At 42.2% G+C, this 20,422-nt stretch overlaps 1 protein-coding gene across 6 annotated transcripts in view; it reads right to left on the bottom strand.

The window, feature by feature from the left end:
• apbb2b (amyloid beta (A4) precursor protein-binding, family B, member 2b) overlaps positions 1-20,422 on the bottom strand; it is a 50,604-nt gene that overhangs the window by 3,715 nt on the left and 26,467 nt on the right. For 4 of the 6 annotated variants that reach the window (XM_079664079.1, XM_079664080.1, XM_079664081.1 and 1 more), the window contains 12 exons: positions 19,815-19,946; positions 19,319-19,390; positions 18,331-18,381; positions 17,254-17,339; positions 16,810-16,873; positions 11,956-12,102; positions 11,313-11,440; positions 7,486-7,600; positions 6,080-6,164; positions 933-1,016; positions 676-791; positions 261-440 (listed from right to left, as the gene is read on the bottom strand). In XM_079664079.1, coding sequence (XP_079520205.1) covers positions 261-440; positions 676-791; positions 933-1,016; positions 6,080-6,164; positions 7,486-7,600; positions 11,313-11,440; positions 11,956-12,102; positions 16,810-16,873; positions 17,254-17,339; positions 18,331-18,381; positions 19,319-19,390; positions 19,815-19,946 — 1,260 coding nt within the window. The remainder of the gene's footprint in view (positions 1-260; positions 441-675; positions 792-932; positions 1,017-6,079; positions 6,165-7,485; positions 7,601-11,312; positions 11,441-11,955; positions 12,103-16,809; positions 16,874-17,253; positions 17,340-18,330; positions 18,382-19,318; positions 19,391-19,814; positions 19,947-20,422) is intronic. The other 2 variants (XM_079664082.1, XM_079664083.1) reach the window with 2 other exon arrangements.

The raw sequence follows: 20,422 nt of genomic DNA, 5'->3' as shown, positions 1-20,422 counted from the left end.
ATGCATTTTGCATTTGATCAATTAGGAGTGAAAACCTTCTTATAAGGTGAGCTTTTGTTAATACGATGTTATGCATGTAGTATAAGGTAAGGCCAAAGTGACAGACATTCATAATAATATTAAAAATATGCACAATCTAACTTTCCTACAATCTAATTCTGCACAATTAAAAACACATTTACTCCTTAACTAAAACGAGAGTTAGCTTAATGTATAAAAGACGTTTTGTCAGCTCTGTGTTTTCTCGCTCAGTGACTCACCATACAAGCGGCCTGTACGGCCTCTGACACGTGTCCAGCGTTGGGTTCACACCAGAAGACGTGACAGTCGAAACGATGGCTGCCAGCGTCCATGATGAAGGCAAACGTGTGCACGTTTCGCCCAACGCCCATGAAAGAGAGGAAACGAACACGACACTCCACCAGCACTTCTCCTTCGTCCTGGTCGAAAACATGTGTTTGATTAATGGATATCATAGACATTAAGAACATATCTATAATGTACTCAGTTCTGCCTGTCTGATGCTTTCAACATACTGCTATAATACAACAAATTGCTTGTTGGATTGAAACATAAAAGTAATGAAATCACAGTCTGTATTTGAAGCCCTTCTTTTGTCAAATCTATTTGGCACATTGTATTTAAAGCAGTTTGGCTACAGCAGATGTGTCTCACCTTCTCTTTGCTGATGGTGACAGTAGCATCTGCTACATTGAGGTCCACCGGGGTCCAGTCCTCTCTGTTTGAAGATCCCATCAGGCTGTCTATAGCTCCGTTAAGTATGTCCATGCCTGCAGCAGAGCATGTTAGAAACAAACAAACAACAACCATTAAAACCCTTCCTTAAGCTGGACCATTAACATCAATGTTACCACCAACCATGTGCTGAGCCTCTCCTTCCAGTCTGCAGGAGTACTGCGGATCAGACTCACCTATTGGCCGGGCCACAGGCACCATCCCCAGGTAGAGCACCTGGAACCTCTGAACCAGCTCCGTCTTTGGGGTGGGGAACTCTGCTGGGGAGAAGCCACACACACATAAGTGTTTCCAAGAACAAATATTTAACTTCACGTAAGCAACAATACACATTTACAGAAGGTTCCTACATGTGGCCTTCAGAGAAAATACCTGGATACTACCATCCTCATGGCAAGTTAAACGTAAGGTACGTTTATTTATATAGCACAATTCAAAGTGCTTTGCATCAACATTAACACATAATAAGAAGACAGAAGAAAGGAACACAGTGAATAAACTAAATGGAATAACAGATAAAAAAAAAACATGCATAAAAGAGATACAGAATAGTTTCAAAACAACATTGTAAATACAGTAGGTGCTAAAACAAGGTAAAATACTTCTGGGTAAGCAACTGAAAAAATAAGGTTTTTAGCCTGGACTTAAAAGAACTCAGCGTTGGTGAAGACCTCAGGGTTTCTGGAAGTTTGTTCCATTTGTCCAAACTAAAAGCAGCTTCGGCGTGATTGGTTCTGAGCCGAGGAACAATGAGTAAGCCCGCCCCCGATGATCTCAGAGCTCTGTGTGGCTCGTAACAGAGCAGAATGTCCAACATATATTGGGGTCCCAAACCATTTATTGCTTTATAAGTTAGCAATACAATTGTAAAAAAAACGCCAGTCCAGAGATCTAAGAACTGGGGTGATGTGTTCTACTCTTTTTGTTTTGGTCAGGACTCTGGCAGCAGCGTTCTGGATTAGTTGCAGTTTTTGAAGGCATTTTAAGACCGGCACTGCAGCGTTTGATTTGAGGAGCTGTCGGCAGCGGGCTGGACCGTTGTTCGGTCTGCTGGACTGGTGCTGCGTCTTTTTCAAGCACCAGTAAATATAAATGATAAAGTGCAGCACAGACAATCCCTTTTCTCTCTGACAGAGTGACAGAGAGCCGACGGGAGAGAAAACAGTGAGTGATGATAGCAAGAAGCTTGTTGTCCAAAATTACCAAATTAGAAAACCAGTCTAATGCCGCATTTGCACTGCATTATTGTGCAGCGCTCTACTTAACTGGCTCTTTTTTTTATATACATTTATAGTTGTGGATAGTACCTTGTTAATTTGTTTGGTACCACAAGCGACTGATTCGATAACAGTAGTGGAGTTAAAATACTGACCACTGATTGGTCAGAGAGAATTGTCAGCAGCTCAACCAGCATGATATTTAAGCTGACAATAGTGACAGCTATTGTTTTCCTAAATGTTTTTTGAAGGCAGCCTACAAGACCACGCAGTACAAATATGAAGTGTAGATATTCATCTGTTTGGTAGCAAAGGATTTAGTGAGCTTCACACATAAGATGATGTAATGGCAGTTTCATGTGGGGTCCCTGCAGCTGAGAACCTGTCTACACTGAGGGGTTTCTATCTGCAGGGGAAATGAAATAGAAAAAGGGCCCAGATACCAAAAAACGAGTCTACTTTCTACTGTATATTATGTGATATATATATATATATATATATATATATATATATATATATATATATATATATATATATACACACAGTATATGTTTAAGCATACCTATCTCTTCAACATTGCTCTCCAGCATTATTTCCTGCCACCAAAGTTTAACTTTCTGCCCCCAGCATCTGTTGACTTGCTACTTGTCCCATCTGTCCGACTCTTCAAAATGTGACATAATGAATCCTTGCACATTATGTTGGGAAACTGGACCATCAAGGCCGACATCGGTAAACTGCAGAAACTCCCAGAAGTTTTCCTGTGGATGGTTTGACCATAAGTAGAGCTACCAATAAATGATTTTAACCTGTTAGACCCCAAGCCTGTTTTTCAGGTCTCAGGCTCGAAAAGGACATTTCCAGAACAAATGACCATAACTAGACTTCTAAAAAGGGGAAAATTAATAATCTTTTTTCTCAAAGTAATGATAAACCTGTGAGTTGGATGTAGAACAGTCAGAATCAATATAGATGTTTTTTATTTTAAAAGAAAATTCAGGTTGAACATAGTAAAAAACTGTAAATTATAGTGTCCGTCCAAAATTTATTTTTTACTTATAGTGACAACTACCCTTGGATGATGGTAAGGTAGACTAAAAGATTTAGGAATCCAAAGCACAACATACAATAAGTACCCTGTATCAAGATTGATGCAAAACAAGTGACATGTGACCTTTTTAGAGAGATTTAGCAAAAAAAACTCCACCTCTGAGGTGATTTGGGTGGAAATGGGCATTTTTACCATTTCTCTGGAACCCATTGGTCGATTTTGGTGATTGACATCTCTTTTTGGCCGTTAGAGCCAATAGAATCGAAGGGGAATTTCCACATACACACACATGTTAACAAAAAAAGGTGGGGGTTTTGCGCATGCAGGTTTGCATCAGAGTGAACCTATCTCTCGCTCTGACATCTGGAAACGGAAAAGCAGGTTTATTGCTTATGATTATCAGAAATCATTTCAAAGGGACACAGACACATTGGATTAACCTATGGATTAACTTCAGCAGCGTTTTTATTGTTTTAATGCCATTGAAGACCACTTTTGACCAGACAACAACAAAGGTGAGCCATTTTGCCATTTGTAGCTACCTAGCGCCACGTGTTTTGATGTCTGTTCTTGTTAATATCTTTGTGAGTTCTTATCATGGAGTGAGGATGTACAGTGGGGCAAAACAATTTTTTGTCAGCCAGCAATTGTGCAAGTTCTCCCACTTAAAAAGATGAGAGAGGCCTGTAATTTTCATCCTAGGTATACCTCAACTATGAGAGACAAAATGAGAAAAAGACAAAAAATCTAGAAAATCACATTGTCTGATTTTTAAAGAATTTATTTGCAAATTATGGTGGAAAATAAGTATTTGGTCAATAACAAAAGTTCATCTCAATACTTTGTTATATACCCTTTGTTGGCAATGACAGAGGTCAAACGTTTTCTGTAAGTCCTCACAAGGTTTTCACACACTGTTGCTGGTATTTTGGCCCATTCCTCCATGCAGATCTCCTCTAGAGCAGTGATGTTTTGGGGCTGTCGCTGGGCAACACGGACTTTCAACTCCCTCCAAAGATTTTCTATGGGGTTGAGATCTGGAGACTGGCTAGGCCACTCCAGGACCTTGAAATGCTTCTTAAGAAGCCACTCCTTCGTTGCCCGGGCGGTGTGTTTGGGATCATTGTCATGCTGAAAGACCCAGCCACGTTTCATCTTCAATGCCCTTGCTGATGGAAGGAGGTTGTCACTCAAAATCTCACGATACATGGCCCCATTCATTCTTTCCTTTACACGGATCAGTCGTCCTGGTCCCTTTGCAGAAAACCAGCCCCAAAGCATGATGTTTCCACCCCCATGTTTCACAGTAGGTATGGTGTTCTTTGGATGCAACTCAGCATTCTTTCGCCTCCAAACACGTCTCGTTGAGTTTTTACCAAAAGGTTCTATTTTTGTTTCATCTGACCATATGACATTCTCCCAATCCTCTTCTGGATCATCTAAATGCTCTCTAGCGAACTTCAGACAGGCCTGGACATGTACTGGCTTAAGCAGGGGGACACGTCTGGCACTGCAGAATTTGAGTCCCTGGCGGCGTAGTGTGTTACTGATGGTAGCCTTTGTTACTTTGGTCCCAGCTCTCTGCAGGTCATTGACTAGGTCCCCCCGTGTGGTTCTGGGATTTGCTCACCGTTCTTGTGATCATTTTGACCCCACGGGGTGAGATCTTGCGTGGAGCCCCAGATCGAGGGAGATTATCAGTGGTCTTGTATGTCTTCCATTTTTTAATAATTGCTCCCACAGTTGATTTCTTCACACTAAGCTGCTTACCTATTGCAGATTCAGTCTTCCCAGCCTGGTGCAGGTCTACAATTTTGTTTCTGGTGTCCTTTGACAGCTCTTTGGTCTTGGCCATAGTGGAGTTTGGAGTGAGACTGTTTGAGGTTGTGGACAGGTGTCTTTCATACTGATAACGAGTTCAAACAGGTGCCATTAATAACAAGTGGAGGACAGAGGAGGCTCTTAAAGAAGAAGTTACAGGTCTGTGAGAGCCAGAAATCTTGTTTGTTTGTAGGTGACCAAATACTTATTTTCCACCATAATTTGCAAATACATTCTTTAAAAATCAGACAATGTGATTTTCTTTTTCTCATTTTGTCTCTCATAGTTTAGGTATACCTAGGATGAAAATTACAGGCCTCTCTCCTCTTTTTAAGTGGGAGAACTTGCACAATTGGTGGCTGACTAAATACTTTTTTGCCCCACTGTATGTACCGATCGATTATGTGTCTTCTCACGATCAGATCGATGGGATGGACGTGCAGCTACGATAAGTAATAAGGGTATTATGAGTGAGTTTCTGTGCAATACGCCGTTAGCATTTTTCGCTCGTGGCTAATTCATAGGCTCAGCGCTAGCTTTGTGGGTTTAAAAAAGAAAAGAAAAAAAAAAGGATAAGTTAGCTGAGTTTCTTCCCGTTACATGGATATAAAACATTCATAGTTTATTCAATATTAAGAAGTCCTCAGACGCTGTTTCCTGCAGATGACGCGTTTTTCCCCCCAGGGGCGGGTCGATGGGATGGGGTTCAACAGGTTAAGAGAGGATGCCTGCTTTATTTCACGTTATTCTGCTGATCGCCAGCTGGCACTAATATAAGATGCAAAGAGTCGAAGCCAAGAAACAAGAAGCGACTGAATATGGATGATTAGAATTAGAGGATTCAATAAAAAGACAGGGGAAGGATGTGCACTCAACAGAATGATCAGGCTTCAAAAACACAGTGTGTTTTGGTCGGTAACAGCAGACGTCAACCTTTCTCTGTTCACAAGAAAACTCCACAGGGTGCCTTTAAGGCCCAAACTGAAGACTCTAAAATGAATTATTTATGAATCAAACCTCTAAATGCAGATGTTTGGAACCTGTCTTGACTCTGAAGCATTAACAGAGGACATTGGGATGACAACCCTTTCAGCTCAGACTAATGACCAGTTTAAATGCATGCAGTGTGCCAAATAGGTGATGTCTTCTCTGCGTCTATCGATGTACGTCACGTGTCACATCTCTCTCTCTCTCTCACACACACAGGCTGACAGAGGTACAGTTTGATGCCTACCTTGTAGAGGGAGATCTAGTCCTGCCTGCATCCTGTCGTGGAGAGAGCCTGCCATCGCTTTGGCATTCTTTCGCTCTGTCATTATCTGGAGGACGGAGAGAGACGGGGCAATAAGCAGAAATATCAGGAAATGGCGTGGAAAAAAAACGAGCGGCTTGGTATTCCTTGGCAGAGACACAGGGGAGGAGACAAAAGAGTGTGTGTGATAGTAAAATAGGATGAGGGAGGGGAAAAAAATATGAAAAAGTCAAAAGAGCTCAAGAAAACCTCAAGTAATTCCCCCCCCCCCCCCCCCGGTAGAGTCGTGTTGTGTTGTTATTTCACCTGGGACACACAGACACACACACACACACACACAGACACACACACACCTCTTTCTACAGCTTGGTATGAGCGTTTCGTGCAGTGCAACTCACAGGGAGAAATGCATCTCATAAACTCAAACCAGACAAAATCAATCACACATACTGCTGGAAATACCACACATAAATAAAACATGTCGTTAATCAGAGAGTTTATCACAGCGAATCAACAGCTCAACAAACCCTGCTGTGAACAATTCGCCACTTTCTTTTTTCATCCTTTTAGAGAGACATTTCCACAGGTTCTACCACATACTGTGTTGAAAGTCAAATGTGAGAAATTCGGTGTTAGCATGACCGATGAGAAGGACGACAAATGCGTCTAACTCCACCTTTTTCCTCTAACTAAAGACACTTCAGGGACACACTGTTCAAGTCAATGGTCACCACAAAGTGTCTGTGGGAAGCTGAAGTTATTAAAAACCCTTTTTAATGCTACACGGAATTGATTTCGACACCAAATTATGAGTCTACATGAATAAAGAGGGGATTTAAAGATCTTCTAGGACACGGAATTGGACTTCCAAAGCTATAAATGTGTTTTACTGGGAACAAAAGGAAAGTCCATTCCATCCATCAATTCTGAGCGAGTTCGCTGAATGAAGCAGACACAATAAGAAACATGGTTTGAATACGGTTCCTTGAGACCCGTCTGCATTCTTCTGTATTTATCCATGAATACATTTGCAGTGCAGAAAGAGAGCTCTCTGATAACTGTGATTTAGGTGAAATGTAGAGTTTTTAGACTTTTGAAGACTGCAGATACTCTCTGCAGATATTATAATGTTTGCTTCGGTTGTGGAATAGTACATAAAAAACATTAAAAAAATAACATGATAAAACAAATCATCTTGAGGCTGGACAATTTGAATATTATATTATAAGGTACAACATCTACTTGTGATTGAGTAAATGTTATGAAATATAATGGCTGTCAGTTCCGTTTGTTGGGTTTTAGTTTGATCGTCGACGTTCCTGATCAGTGGAAAATCTATTTCAATCTGAATCTATTTGCCAAATCCAAACCCAGTCTGAAGCACTCACCCGGGAGCAGATCTCATGCAGGCTGGTGGCGATGGCTTTGGCTGGCGTGTCACAGCGGAACACATGACATTTCAGGATCCTGGTGTTTTTATCCCGCGCCACATATGCAAAGTCCCTGGGAAAGAGAAAAACAGAGTGTCAAAAAGGAACAACAGGGAGAGGAAAAAACACCAGGGGGATGAAGATGACACAAGAGGCGGTTGGACTAGTTTCAGTTCTACTCAGAGACAAGACAATCGTATGCGTGTCATTGGGTTTGTGTGTCCAGTTTCAAGACTGACAGCATTTGAAAACAGATGAGCGATGAACTGACCTTTATCAGTCTGATGAATACAGGACATACACACACACACACACATGCAGGTCGATGGACCCTAGAGATCAATAAAGCAGCGGGATGCAAGAGAGAGTTGACTGAGTGACAGCAGGGAAGAACTTTCCCCTGGGCCCAGTGGAGCCGAAAACTATTTAAGCCCGCTGAAGAGAGGGAATGAAAACAAAGAGGAAAGGGAGCCGGAGGGAAAGTGGAATGAAGCTGCAACAAATTAAACCTGTAAAGCACGCACACTCAAACAGACGCTCGTACACGCACACACACACACACACAAACGTGGATTTATGTCAGCAGGAAATGCACACAAATCGAAATGACTTCCTTCAAGCTCTGTGCTTCAATATGCCACGCAATAGGAAACACAGGCCTGGGGGTTAACAAGATTTCTGAGTCCAGATCCTCAGGGGAAAGTCTCCTGAAAAGATTCCCATTTGTGTGTGTTTGTTCTTGCGTGTGTGTGTGTGTGTATATTTCAAAAAATGCCTGTAGACAGACAAGGACAGAGGAGGTCATCGTACTCTCCCTACATCTGTGAATGTGCGTAGACAAAGCTTCAGTACATCATGATCCACTTTGAAGTGGAGAAAACTGAGACGCAGAGGAAATTAAACAATAAGGAATGACGGAGATGATGAAGAGATACTGAAAGAAAGGAATGTGTTTACCTCTCTCTGTGTCCAAGGAAGCAAGGGAGGAAAGGAAGCAAGTTAGTAGGGATAAGACACTTTAAGCCCCTCCAACACACACCAACACAATGACTTACATATTCTGTCTGTGCCTTTTATTACTTATTTAAAAAATGTCAAAGCAGTGCAGAAAAGATATAATGCAAGTGGGTTGAAGGGAGGCAGCAACGCAGTTTGTTATGCATACTTATTATATTTACAATATCTCAAGCTACTGACAGCATTTGAATAAGGTATTAGAGATGATGGAAGAACAGCAGGACAGAGATGTTGTAGATGGGAGCAGTTAGCTTTAATTGGCTGCCAAAGGTTTGTGTTTCCTTAAAGAAATAAAAGGAAATAGACTGGCAGTTTCTCAAAGCCACATAAAATAAGTTACTGAGAGAAGTGAGTTAAAGTAAGTCATATAAGAGGAGAAAAGTGAAATACTGGGAGAGGAAATTGGTATTGAACTGCAACATTGTACACGATAAATGTAAAAGCGGAAAGATGTGGGAAGGATAAAAGACCCAGATGAAGAGTGAAGATAAAAGACAGAGTTGGAGAAAGAGAGAGGGAGAAGGGGGTGAGGTTTCATTTCAAATATAATCTTATCATCATGCAGACGCCCCTGAAAATGTCAAGGTTGCTGTGGGAATCTGTCTCTATAGCGATAATGAGTTTCATGGCACATGGGGAGAGGGGGAGGCACCGGGGTACCGCTCTGTCCTGACACAACCAATCCAAGGGTCCCAAGGGTAGAAGTGTGTGTGACAGAGAGCGAGAGGGGGAGAGCGATGGAGGGAAACTCCTTACTCCAACCAGGCTCCAAATTCCTTAGTTGCTCATACATTTCAACCAAACAGCCCCAAAAAGATTGCCACAGATATGCGACAAATTAATGCAAATGGCTATTATTATTTGTTGCACTCCTACATACACATCCTGAGTATCTGAATGTTAAGCTGTGGAGGAATTTCGGAAACAAATATTATTTTAAACAAATGGAAATGATGTAACACATTGAAATATTTTAGAGTGTATTCGAACCCTAAATCTCTCAGTAGAAATTAAAATAAAATGATATATATATATATTTTAAAAAAAATGGATTCAGGTGAATACGAGTCTTTTATCATGTAATCTATTCACATTTAACCACCGGGGAAACCACCACACAGACCACAATATGAATTTTCCATTCCACCTGTGAAGTCAAATTGTGACATGCACCCCTCACCCTGGATAAGAAACTAAACATCAACCTCCCCTACAGACTGAGGCCTCATTGTAATCTTTCTCTTGTTCTACTATGAATAAAATAAAACAGCAGAAGTGATGGTTCCAAAGTAAGATAAAGATATGTAAATATACTCACAGCCGTTTCTTTTTCTATGTTGGCAGGTAATCGTACGTATAGGAGCGTCTTCAGACCCTCACACCATCTATCCCTGGTGATGCTGCAGGCACACACACTCCTCAACCTGTCCGCTCCACACCCAGTGAGCACTAACCATACCTCCCCCTCTGGCAGCCTCATCCCCCTCTCCCTCTTCACTGCCAAAACCCCCTCGACTGCCCTCCCTCCCATCTCTCCTCCTCCCTCTGCTGCAGCTCACATATTCCCAGTTACAACTCTCCTGCTATATGTAGATGGTGGAAAACAACTCGGGGGGGTTGGGGGGGAGGGCGAGCTCCTTTGATCTGACTGGGTGATTCTATAAAGATACTGTAACATACACTGGTGTGTGTGTGTGTGTGTGTGTGTGTGTGTGTGTGTGTGTGTGTGTGTGTGTAAGAGAAAGACAGAGATCCCTGAGGCAACAGAATTCTGCAGTTTTGCATATGCCAAGAGCTTTCAGCCTTTCCTCGTTGCGTGAGTGCAGTCCTCTTTGTGTGTGTGTGTGTGTGGTTGTGTGTGTGTGTGTGGTTGTGTGTGTGTGTGGTTGTGTGTGGTTGTGTGTGTGTGTGTGTGTGTGTGTGTGTGTGTGTGTGTGTGTGTGTGTGTGTGTGTGTGTGTGTGTGTGTGTGTGTGTGTGTGTGTGTGTGTGTGTGTGTGTGTGTGTGTGTGTGTGTGTGTGTGTGTGTGTGTGTGTGTGTGTGTGTGTGTGTGTGTGTGTGTGTGTGTGTGTGTGTGTGTGTGTGTGTGTGTGTGTATATATGTGCAGGCGCGTGCCGGCTCAAATTATGAATACGGCTCAAATGATGAATACAGCAGCTACCGACCTCTCCAGTTCTCACCACCCAGCTGCGCCTGTTAACCTACATTTCCCTTCCTTCTCGGGCGTTCAGCAGCAGTGCAGAGCGCCCTTTGCTGGTGGCCGAGCAGCAGCACCACACTTTGAGCTACGCTGAGGTGAAAGCTCTATGAGTGAAAGCCAAGGTACCGACAGCGAGCCGGGGATTTGTGGCGAGGCAGGATAAAGGCCATTCTCCCTCTCATCCTCTCCTTTGTACAGATGAATTAATCTTGCATTAGCTTCCCTTCATCATCAATCATTAACCCCTGCCTGTCACCACAGCACTCGCCTGCTGCCCTCAATTGTTACCCTGACCTTTTATTGAGCATCGGCTTCATTTAAATAAGTGACTAATCTATCTAACATTCAAGTTATTGAAAATGTAAACATGAGCCACAAAAGCCTCACGGTGTCATGTTTGGTTAATAACGCTGAAATGACTCACAGCTAAGTCATGTTAAGGCTCATTTAGAGCCTGTGTGCAGTCTGAGAAAACCACAATCCAACACACTCATGATTAATATAGAAACAGTAAAAGAGGATAACTCAATATTTAAAAGTAGAAACAAATAAGTGTTGCAAACTAACCTGCCATTGTCTCGGCCAACGCCCCAGACACGGATACTCGCGATTGGCTGAGAGTGAAGCACACTGCGGTCCATGGGGTCGACCAGGTTCAACATATTGTTCTCCAGCAGCAGGTACATGTCCTTCCCCTGAAAAACACACACACACTTTAGATCTCATCACAGAAAAAATGCAATCCTTTTTTTCCTGCAGCTCAATACATTGCAAAAAAATGGTTATTCAAAAGTTCAGGTGCTTTCTTTTACTTATCTTAAAAAGTATATTTGCCTGTGTGTGCATGTGTGGTGTGCGGTGTGTGTCTCTGCCTAAATAAATAATGAAACCTTAAAAAAAGAGGGGGGGGAGATGAAAGGTTATTGAAGGAGGAAGAAGCTCCCTCCCGCTCTCTGTTCTGTTGCTTCAGATTAAACCCAACCACAGCAGAGAGACTTCCTAACATCGCTCCACTTTCCTCTCTTCATTCTCCGCTCCTTCCTCCATCTTTTGAGATAGATTTGAGGAGACGGTTGCCCTGGCTAACTTTTTTAGCTCTTAACTCTGCTCCACCTTTACATTTAATTGATCTAACTGGTTTTCTACAAGTACTATCCCTCGTAACTATTTATAAATCTGCAAAGATAACAACAACAACTATTTTCCTCACCTCTCCCCAGATACCGACGGTGTCTCGGATGTCATTCTTGCTGTAGGACAGCTGTCTGATGCAGTTGTTAACGGCAACGCTGCTCTTTCCAGGTGCCAAGTCCTCCTCGGCCATTTCCACCCATCCCAGAGATCGCACTGCAAAGCACTGAAAGACACACCAGGCCACGATACTGTTATTTATACAGTACATCACTTACAGACATATTACAACTGTTTGCACACTGAGTAGCAGGTTTTAGTTTTAGGGTTTCATGAGGCTTATATAAGTATTTGTTTGCCTGACTTTAACAACATGGTGATTAAAACCGTGGGTGTTAGAACTGGCAGGATTGTAAGGAAAGCAGAACTATTTGGACTCCACCAAGGCGAAAACATAAATCAACAGATGAGGATAGCAAAACATGTTTGTAGTCAATATGAGACAGATTGAAGAGAGACACATCCATCTGTCCTCATCAAGTATTCATTTCATTTCAGCCATCCATTCAGAAAGTACTAGATGAAAGAGGTCAGAGTGAAAAACAAAGTGAGGCCCCATCACACTGACATCATGGTTTGTTGGAGGAAAAACTGATTCAAGTGTGGATTCAATGCTCAGATAAAAAAAGTCGGCAGTTGCCATACAGCGGGACAAAACATACTAACACATTGTGTCTTCAGTGAGGGGACGTTCACACCGGTGACTTCTCTAATCTGCAGAATGCACACACACAGTAATACCCACAGTGCATCGCTCTGTGTTTCAGGAGTCTGGGGAAAGTTTTGTCACAGATCCAGACCAGCAGGTGGTAGCAGCTCACACACACACACACACACACACACACACACACACACACACACACACACACACACACACACACACACACACACACACACACACACACACACACACACACACACACACACACACACACACACACACACACACACACACACACACACACACACACACACACACACACACACACACACACACACACACACACACACACACACACACACACACACACACACACACACACACACACACACACACACACACACACACACACACACACACACACACACACACACACACACACACTTCCAAATTACCAGTACTGAATCCTCAATTGAAAGTGGACCAATCATGCTATATTTGAATAATATAGTGTAGGACCATACCTATATAAGGCATATTTATACTTTTTATTTTTCAAAATACCAAACAGATCATGCATTTTAGCCATTCCTCACCAAACCATAGGAAAGCTCCATTGGAAGCCATTTCGAAAAGTATTTCAAAAATACTTGGCCAGGTGATTGGATCAATCTGTCTATCACCTACTATCATGGGCCACTTCTGATTGGTTAACAATGACTGGTACATGTGGAGCACAGCGCTTCTGATTGGTGTGGATGACTGACACACAAGAAGAACAAAAAAACATTTAAAAAAATCGCAGGCTTTGCGATTTGATAATTGCAGATTTTTATCAAGTTATCAAATTCTCTAAAAAAAAAAGATTACTTTTTTAAAAAAAAATTATTTTGCCTTAATCCTACCAGCCGACATTTGTAAGTATTCCGGCCACTCCCTTTTTTTTGCTTACCTAAATCCTACCGGCCCACATTTGTAAGTGTTCCGGCCCAGCCCAGCCCAGCCCAGCGCAGCGGGGTGTGGCCCACTGGGCTGGGCTGGGCTGGGCCGTTTTGATGGGCTACCTTTGTTCTATCTATCAGTTTCAATTTCACACATCAGGCCCGTAGCAGCTGTCACTACGCAGTGAACGATCAGGAGTGAGTGAATGAGAGACCTAACTGGCAGTTGCTTACAGATGCATAAACAAGCTCCAAAGCGTAAAGGCGTTTTTTGTATAGTTTGTGTATACAGTATAAGCTACAGTATTGTAGCGAGCCCTGGGTTCAGAGGGAAACAGGGTTCGGGGGAGTGGCTGTACGGCTGTACCCGTAGGATAGAAAAGGAGGAAGTGACGTCTGACTCAGAGGTCGCGCGGCTGTGGAGAAGAACGTGTTGCCCACATTCTTACTGAGTTTAGGCTAGTTAACTAGCAGGTTTATTGTTTTGGGTGCAGTCACTTTTGCCTCCACTTGCTGTTCGAATAAATGTTGAAAGAAAAAGTAAATCTGTTTACAGTTCTGTTTTATATGGGTGTTGAAGAAGAATTGGGAGGGATGAAACCCTCTTTAATGGTCACACATGCAGAGCACACAGCACACAAAGTGACATGTGTCCTCTGCTTTTAACCCATCGTAGTAACAGGAGTCTAGTACTAGGAGCAGTGGGCAGCTATTGTACAGTGCCCGGGGAGCAATGGGAGTGAGGGGGGAAGGGGGATGTCCGGTGCCTTGCTCAAGGGCACCACGGCAGGGCAGGAGGTGAACTGGGACCTCTCCAAGTAGAAGTCCACACACTCCAAATGTAGGTCTGTTCGGGGACTTGAACCGGCGACGCTACGGCTCACAGTCCAAGCCCCTACTGACTGCCATAGATTTAGTCCCTAATTTTGCTCTCAAAGTGCACCAGATTGATGCGTTTAACTTTAACATTTAAAAAAAAATCTTCCCGGGGGAGCTTGCCCCCGGACCCCCCTAGAGGAGGTGAGGTCCACCACCTGCCCACACCCCCTGTTAAATTGTCTCACCCACATTGAGGATGCTTCCTACGCCCATGTTTTATTCCATGTGTCAAGTCAGGCAAATTGGGTTAAAATGTTATTGCATCAATGATCTGTTAACATTAAAATCCCTAAATATATGCTGTACCTATTTTGCTCTAGGCAACTCAAGGGCTCAGGTAATGTGATTACTATATGAATAATTGTCCAAAATAATATAAAATGCATAGGTTTTTTGTTAAGTAATATACTTTCGTCGCCGGCCAGCCGATACATGCCGTGCATTAAGTGGGCCTGTCTGTCAATTAATCCCCGGGCCACTTTTCCCCCCAGTCCGCCCCTGACGAAGGGCAGTTCCAAGGATGATAAAACGTGTGTGTGTGTGTGTGTGTGTGTGTGTGTGTGTGTGTGTGTGTGTGTGTGTGTGTGTGTGTGTGTGTGTGTGTGTGTGTGTGTGTGTGTGTGTGTGTGTGTGTGTGTGTGTGTGTGTGTGTGTGTGTGTGTGTGTGTGTGTGTGTGTGTGTGTGTGTGTGTATGTTATAGTCCAGATGCCCTGACTGTGTTTGTGTCTGGTATTCATCATAATGTCACTGTTGCTAAGGATTTTTGAGTTTCTGCCGGACAAACAAACAAACAGAGGGAAAAAACCATCGACAGCCAAATCAGCACGTCATGGAGCTGATTTTTGGCTTCACATTGTAATCTGGAAAGCTTCTGATCTGTTCAGTCATCGATGTGAATGCCACACACACCTTGGAACGTATGTCTGCTTTCCTGCAATCTGCGGCACTTTGTGACAGAATGCAATGACCGTATCAGATCAGATAAATAGTGCTTCATTGTTTTTCTGTTGTATTTATCCCTTGTGTTGACATTTCCTGGTGTCTGCCTAATTGGAATGACATTCTACCGACTGATGTTTTATTGAGCATAACTCCTTGATTAAAACTTTAAATGTCTCATTTGAATTTGAACTGTGAGTGTTTAAGAGGCCTCTCTAATGAATGCACCAAGGTGCAGCATGGATCTGTTTCTCTCCGTCTCACCACTTGGAGGCGCTCTCTTCACTCAGATGAGAGCACAGAAAGCCAATGTAAAAAGCACCAGCAAATAAACAGGTTTAGGACTATATACAGTCTATGCTTAGGACATAAGAAGACTAAACTTTCATTTATTTTTTAAAGCAGAAAGCGATGTTTGCTAGGAATTTGGTGATATTCTAAAGTGTTGAAAGTAGGACTATAAAACTCAGAAATATCAGGGTTTCCGCTAGGATTTTTTCTCGCAGGTCAAACGTCCGGACGGAATTTATTTTACCGGACACATTTGAAACTTACCGGTCATGTTTCAATAATAATAATAATAAGAAGAAGAATTGTGTAGCAGAGTTTCCGTTAGCAGGTAATTACCGGACTAGGACCGGATATGCTGATGTTGAAAACTCAGTTAATGGGAGTCATTTTTATATTGCTTCAGTTATAATCATAACAGATCGAAAAATTCAGATTCATTTTTCAATAAATGATTCCACAAACAACATAATTATTACATTCAAAGAAACTACTTGTTGTAGATGAATTATATTATTCAAAAGTTTTAATTAACTTTGAATAATAACACGGGAGAAACGGATCCTCTCTTTTCCTCTCTCCCTCTCTCTCCTGACAGCCCGTCAGTTTCTCATGCAGCGCGGTAAACAGTGGGCGGGGCTTCAGGTGATTATGCAGCGGCTGATCTGATCTCTCTCTCTCTCTCTCGCGTCCGGTTATATTTCACTCGCGTTTATGTCCCTATCGATCAGATGCAGCTCTCCTGATCGGCCTTTATAGAGAGCACAGATCAAACTATTAAGAGTGAATATCGGCCGATAATGATCGGCTGCCAATCGATCGGGGCATTTTGACCGGCAGGTTTTGAATTTACCGGTTTTTATTAAATTTTACCAGCTAAAACCCGGTAATTACCGACTAACGGAAACCCTGAGAAATATATGTAATTTTTGATTTTGTTTGTTTTCAGTTAGCATTACAAGACAACACAATAAGACCACAATGCAACAGACTACGAACTCATTTATCATGCATTTAGAAATGTAAAATGTACTGTATCTAAATGTTTTCTTAACGGATAGATTAAAATAGCTACAGAACAATGTGAATAATGATTCAAACCTGTATAAAACCACAGATTAGGATGATACGTTATGCAAGCTTTGCACTGGAAATACTCCTTACCTTTGTTTCTGAGTTGATCATGTTGACCCTGCAGGACTCCTCGTCTTCCTCTGATGGACGGTTCCTGAAAAAAAGGTTTAAAAACAAATAATGTAGGTATATAATAAACACTGTGTTATTATTAGTACCATTGCAACCATTAGCTGTTTAACTAATAAGGTCCCTGTTCTGCTTGTAGGGGTTACAGGCAGTCATTACACTAATAGAGAACATCAAGCCATTTCCTCAGTAGAAGAACTAACATCCTACTTTGTCTGACCTCATTTACTCTAACACTGATTTAGAACAAGATTAGAACAAAATAACTAGACCAAACCAGTAGAAGGAAAGATGTGATTGAGTAGCAAGACTAGGAAAAGACAGTTTGACAACTAAATGCAACTGAGGTTTTTGTGTCCGTGTGTGTGTGTGTGGGGGGGGGGGGTGTCTGTGCAGGTATTCCACCTTAGCTTTAGTGATGCGTAGCGAAGCGTAGCACCCTCAAACTCCTTCAGGCTGGGGTCAGAGTTCAGCGTGGCTGCCTGCAGGTCCTGATGGACACAGGGGAAAATGATCAGAGAGTGCAAAATGACACCAAAATAGAACCCACATCTTCGACCAAAAGGCAACCACCTTTAAGCCCCTTTCACACATGTGACCTGTAATACTGTCTGCTAAAACTGTCAGGGTTCGGCAGGTTTGTCCTTTGCACACAGGTTTTAAGATGAAGAAAACTTTATTAAAGTCTGATGCCACATGACATAACAACTCCAGACAGATAGGAGACCTGTCATTGTATTCATAGGTTCTTTATAGTTGCGTGGTGATGCAGTGGAAAGTTATCCAGATGTTTTTAAATAACCTTTTATTATCAAAATTCATATTATCCCATGTGTATTTTCACTGTTTGCCTTGTAGGATTGACAACATACAGTACTGTGGTGGTGTGGCACATGTCCATAAATTTAACCACCGCACTGCTGACTATCTTAAACAAAAACAGGATTGGCTCCTGTTCCAAACTAACACTGATATGTCTGACTGCAATAATATTCAGGGCATGTGGGAGAGGGGCTATGGAGACACAAGCTGGCAGAAGACAATTGTACGTCTCTTGACCCCACACCGTGTATGCCAGCATGCATCCACGTGTGGGCGGGATGGCCTTGCTGGATGGAGAAATGGCGTTGGTGTGTTATGTGTAATGGGGCATGCTGGATAAAGGAAAGGAAGTTAACTGTGTGTTAACTCATTCAGATCGGTGCCAGTAGGAAGGGAAGATGACAACATTTTAGCCACATGAGTAAAGAAAAAAACAACCTTATGAGTGTGTTGCTGCAGCCAAGTAACACATACAGTTGAACATATCAGGCATGACAAAGTGCTGTGGTTGGTGCAGTTACATTATGTTGAATCATCAGCCACACATGCTTCTGCCCAGGCAGTGGATCTCGAGCACATAATGCAAAAATATACCACTCAAAAGAGTGTGTGAGGATAGAGCAAGAACACGACTCATTGACGTGAGTGCATTATACTTGCCTTCCACATTTCACTATCAATCTTTCCGCCAAATTCACTCCACACCGGTTTCTACATACAGCGTTAAAATACAAACACACAAAGTGGTGGGCAGAGATTGGGGGGGTCAGAGGTAAGAGGGAAGAAAGACAGAAGAAGGCTGTTAGCTAACTAGTTTACTCCACACAGAGTAAAGTGCAATAAGGAGCGACCTGGCAAAACATTTCTGTAATGAAAAGCTTTTAATCAAAATGTTTCTCAAATGTTTCCTGCTCCTGTTGAACAGTCAACTCACTTCTGAGAATCTATTGATTCTTGATTAGTAGAATATAAACAATAAAGACATAGAAGTAGTCATTTAGACAGTGAAACTTTTCTTGACGTTGATAATAAATGGATAAAACATTAATCTTGTAATTATTTTCGAAATTCCAATGTGGTTTGTGCCATACAGCAAAAAGTGAAGGAAAATAGGAGTACCACTAAAACAAGATAAAGAGACAATAAAAGAGAAGTAACATTACAAATAAATATCAATAATGATCCAACAAATACAAAAGTAGAACACAATTGTATATCAGGTTAACATTGTAAAGATAAACATGTAGGAGGACATATTGCACTTTAGTCTCAGGGTTTGCTTTGTTGAAAAACAAGACTCTCTTTGTCCATGAAGGCTCACAAACGGTTTGGATGTTCCAAGTCTTTTGATGGTGTCCTGTGTGTGCAGAAGTACAGAGCCAAACCAAAAGAAAGAATGTCACTGTCCAAATACTTTCTGACTGCACTGCACTGTATGTGACACAAGTAGACACGTATAAAGCCATTTACACATACAGAGGCTAAAGGTTTTCTTGCTATCTGTGCCACACACAAATACACATTTACAGACAGTGTGAAAGACGTTGAAGCATAACTAAAGGCTATTGAGCTAAAAGGGAACCTTAAGAGTGGTGGCAGTTCACACGGGGAAAGAAGGTAAAGTGGAAATGTTTCTAAAGGGTCGTACCTTGTCTTCATCTTCGAGATGCTGAGAGCGCAGCTCTGGATCAGGCATCCCCTGTAGAGAGGAGGAACGAGGCTACGGAGAGACAGAGACATGAAGCCTTAGGAATGACAAACATCTTTATAGTGAGGATTCAGAGGACATCTACCATGTTAGTCTGTCTGCCATTTTGGCTCTTGTGTCACTGGCTATCAGTCAAGATGTCTGCAGGTCATTCTGGCACATCCATCTATCACCATCAGTCCCTTCTCACTGGATCAATACTTTATCTACACCATGCTCCTCTCTATCAATCTCCTTTCCTCTCTCCGTATGGCTCCATCATTCTGCATGATTGACTGATTGATTGTCTCAGTGTTCTGCTGCTCGACTGCAGTATTGACGGTCCTTTCTCCGTCTCACTCTCTATAACCAGCTGTCTGAATTTGTACAAAATGTGAGGATTACCACCGAAAGTACAATAAAACAGAAGAAAAAAAACGTTGTGTGAGTTACTTACAAAGTAGCAGCTGTTGACAAATCCACATGTGGTGACAGTGGGCTCCAGAATGGAGAGAGGCTCCACGGAGCTGTCAGAGGTGGTGCTGCTGGAGCGAGTCGACCCCCTGAAGAAGATCTCCGCCTGGCTCGACTACATGCAGACACACAATGGATTCAGAAAGGCAGGATCTAGTGCAGAACTCATATATCAAGCATTAGTTTAGCTAGGTGACCAAGTGCTGACAGTATTCCCAAGTAAGTCTAAGCCACAGTCCTAGTTTTAATGTGTACTGGCTTTGTGTTTTGTTTTGTTACAGCTCATGTTTTTTTTTTTGTGGTTGGTGCCCCGAAGAGAAATGTCTACCCTGTTGGGTTAATATATATTGTCGTGTAGGTGTACTTAAAAAGGCGCAACTGAATGTACGATAGTCACACTTGTTATTAAAGTCACTTTTATCAGAGGTTTAACTAAAGACTTACATTTGAAAAGTGTTGCATTTCCAATTATACTAATCATGACCATAATAACAGTTGCCACAAGAAACTACGGTAATGTATTTGTTGCCAATTGTACTACAAATATAGAGTTTCACTTAATTATTATTTGTTAATATGAATCTCTGACTT

This window comes from Notothenia rossii, assembly GCF_949606895.1.
Source record: "Notothenia rossii genome assembly, chromosome: 1".
Classification (NCBI taxonomy): domain Eukaryota; kingdom Metazoa; phylum Chordata; class Actinopteri; order Perciformes; family Nototheniidae; genus Notothenia; species Notothenia rossii.
This window is presented reverse-complemented; position numbering and strand designations above follow the sequence as displayed.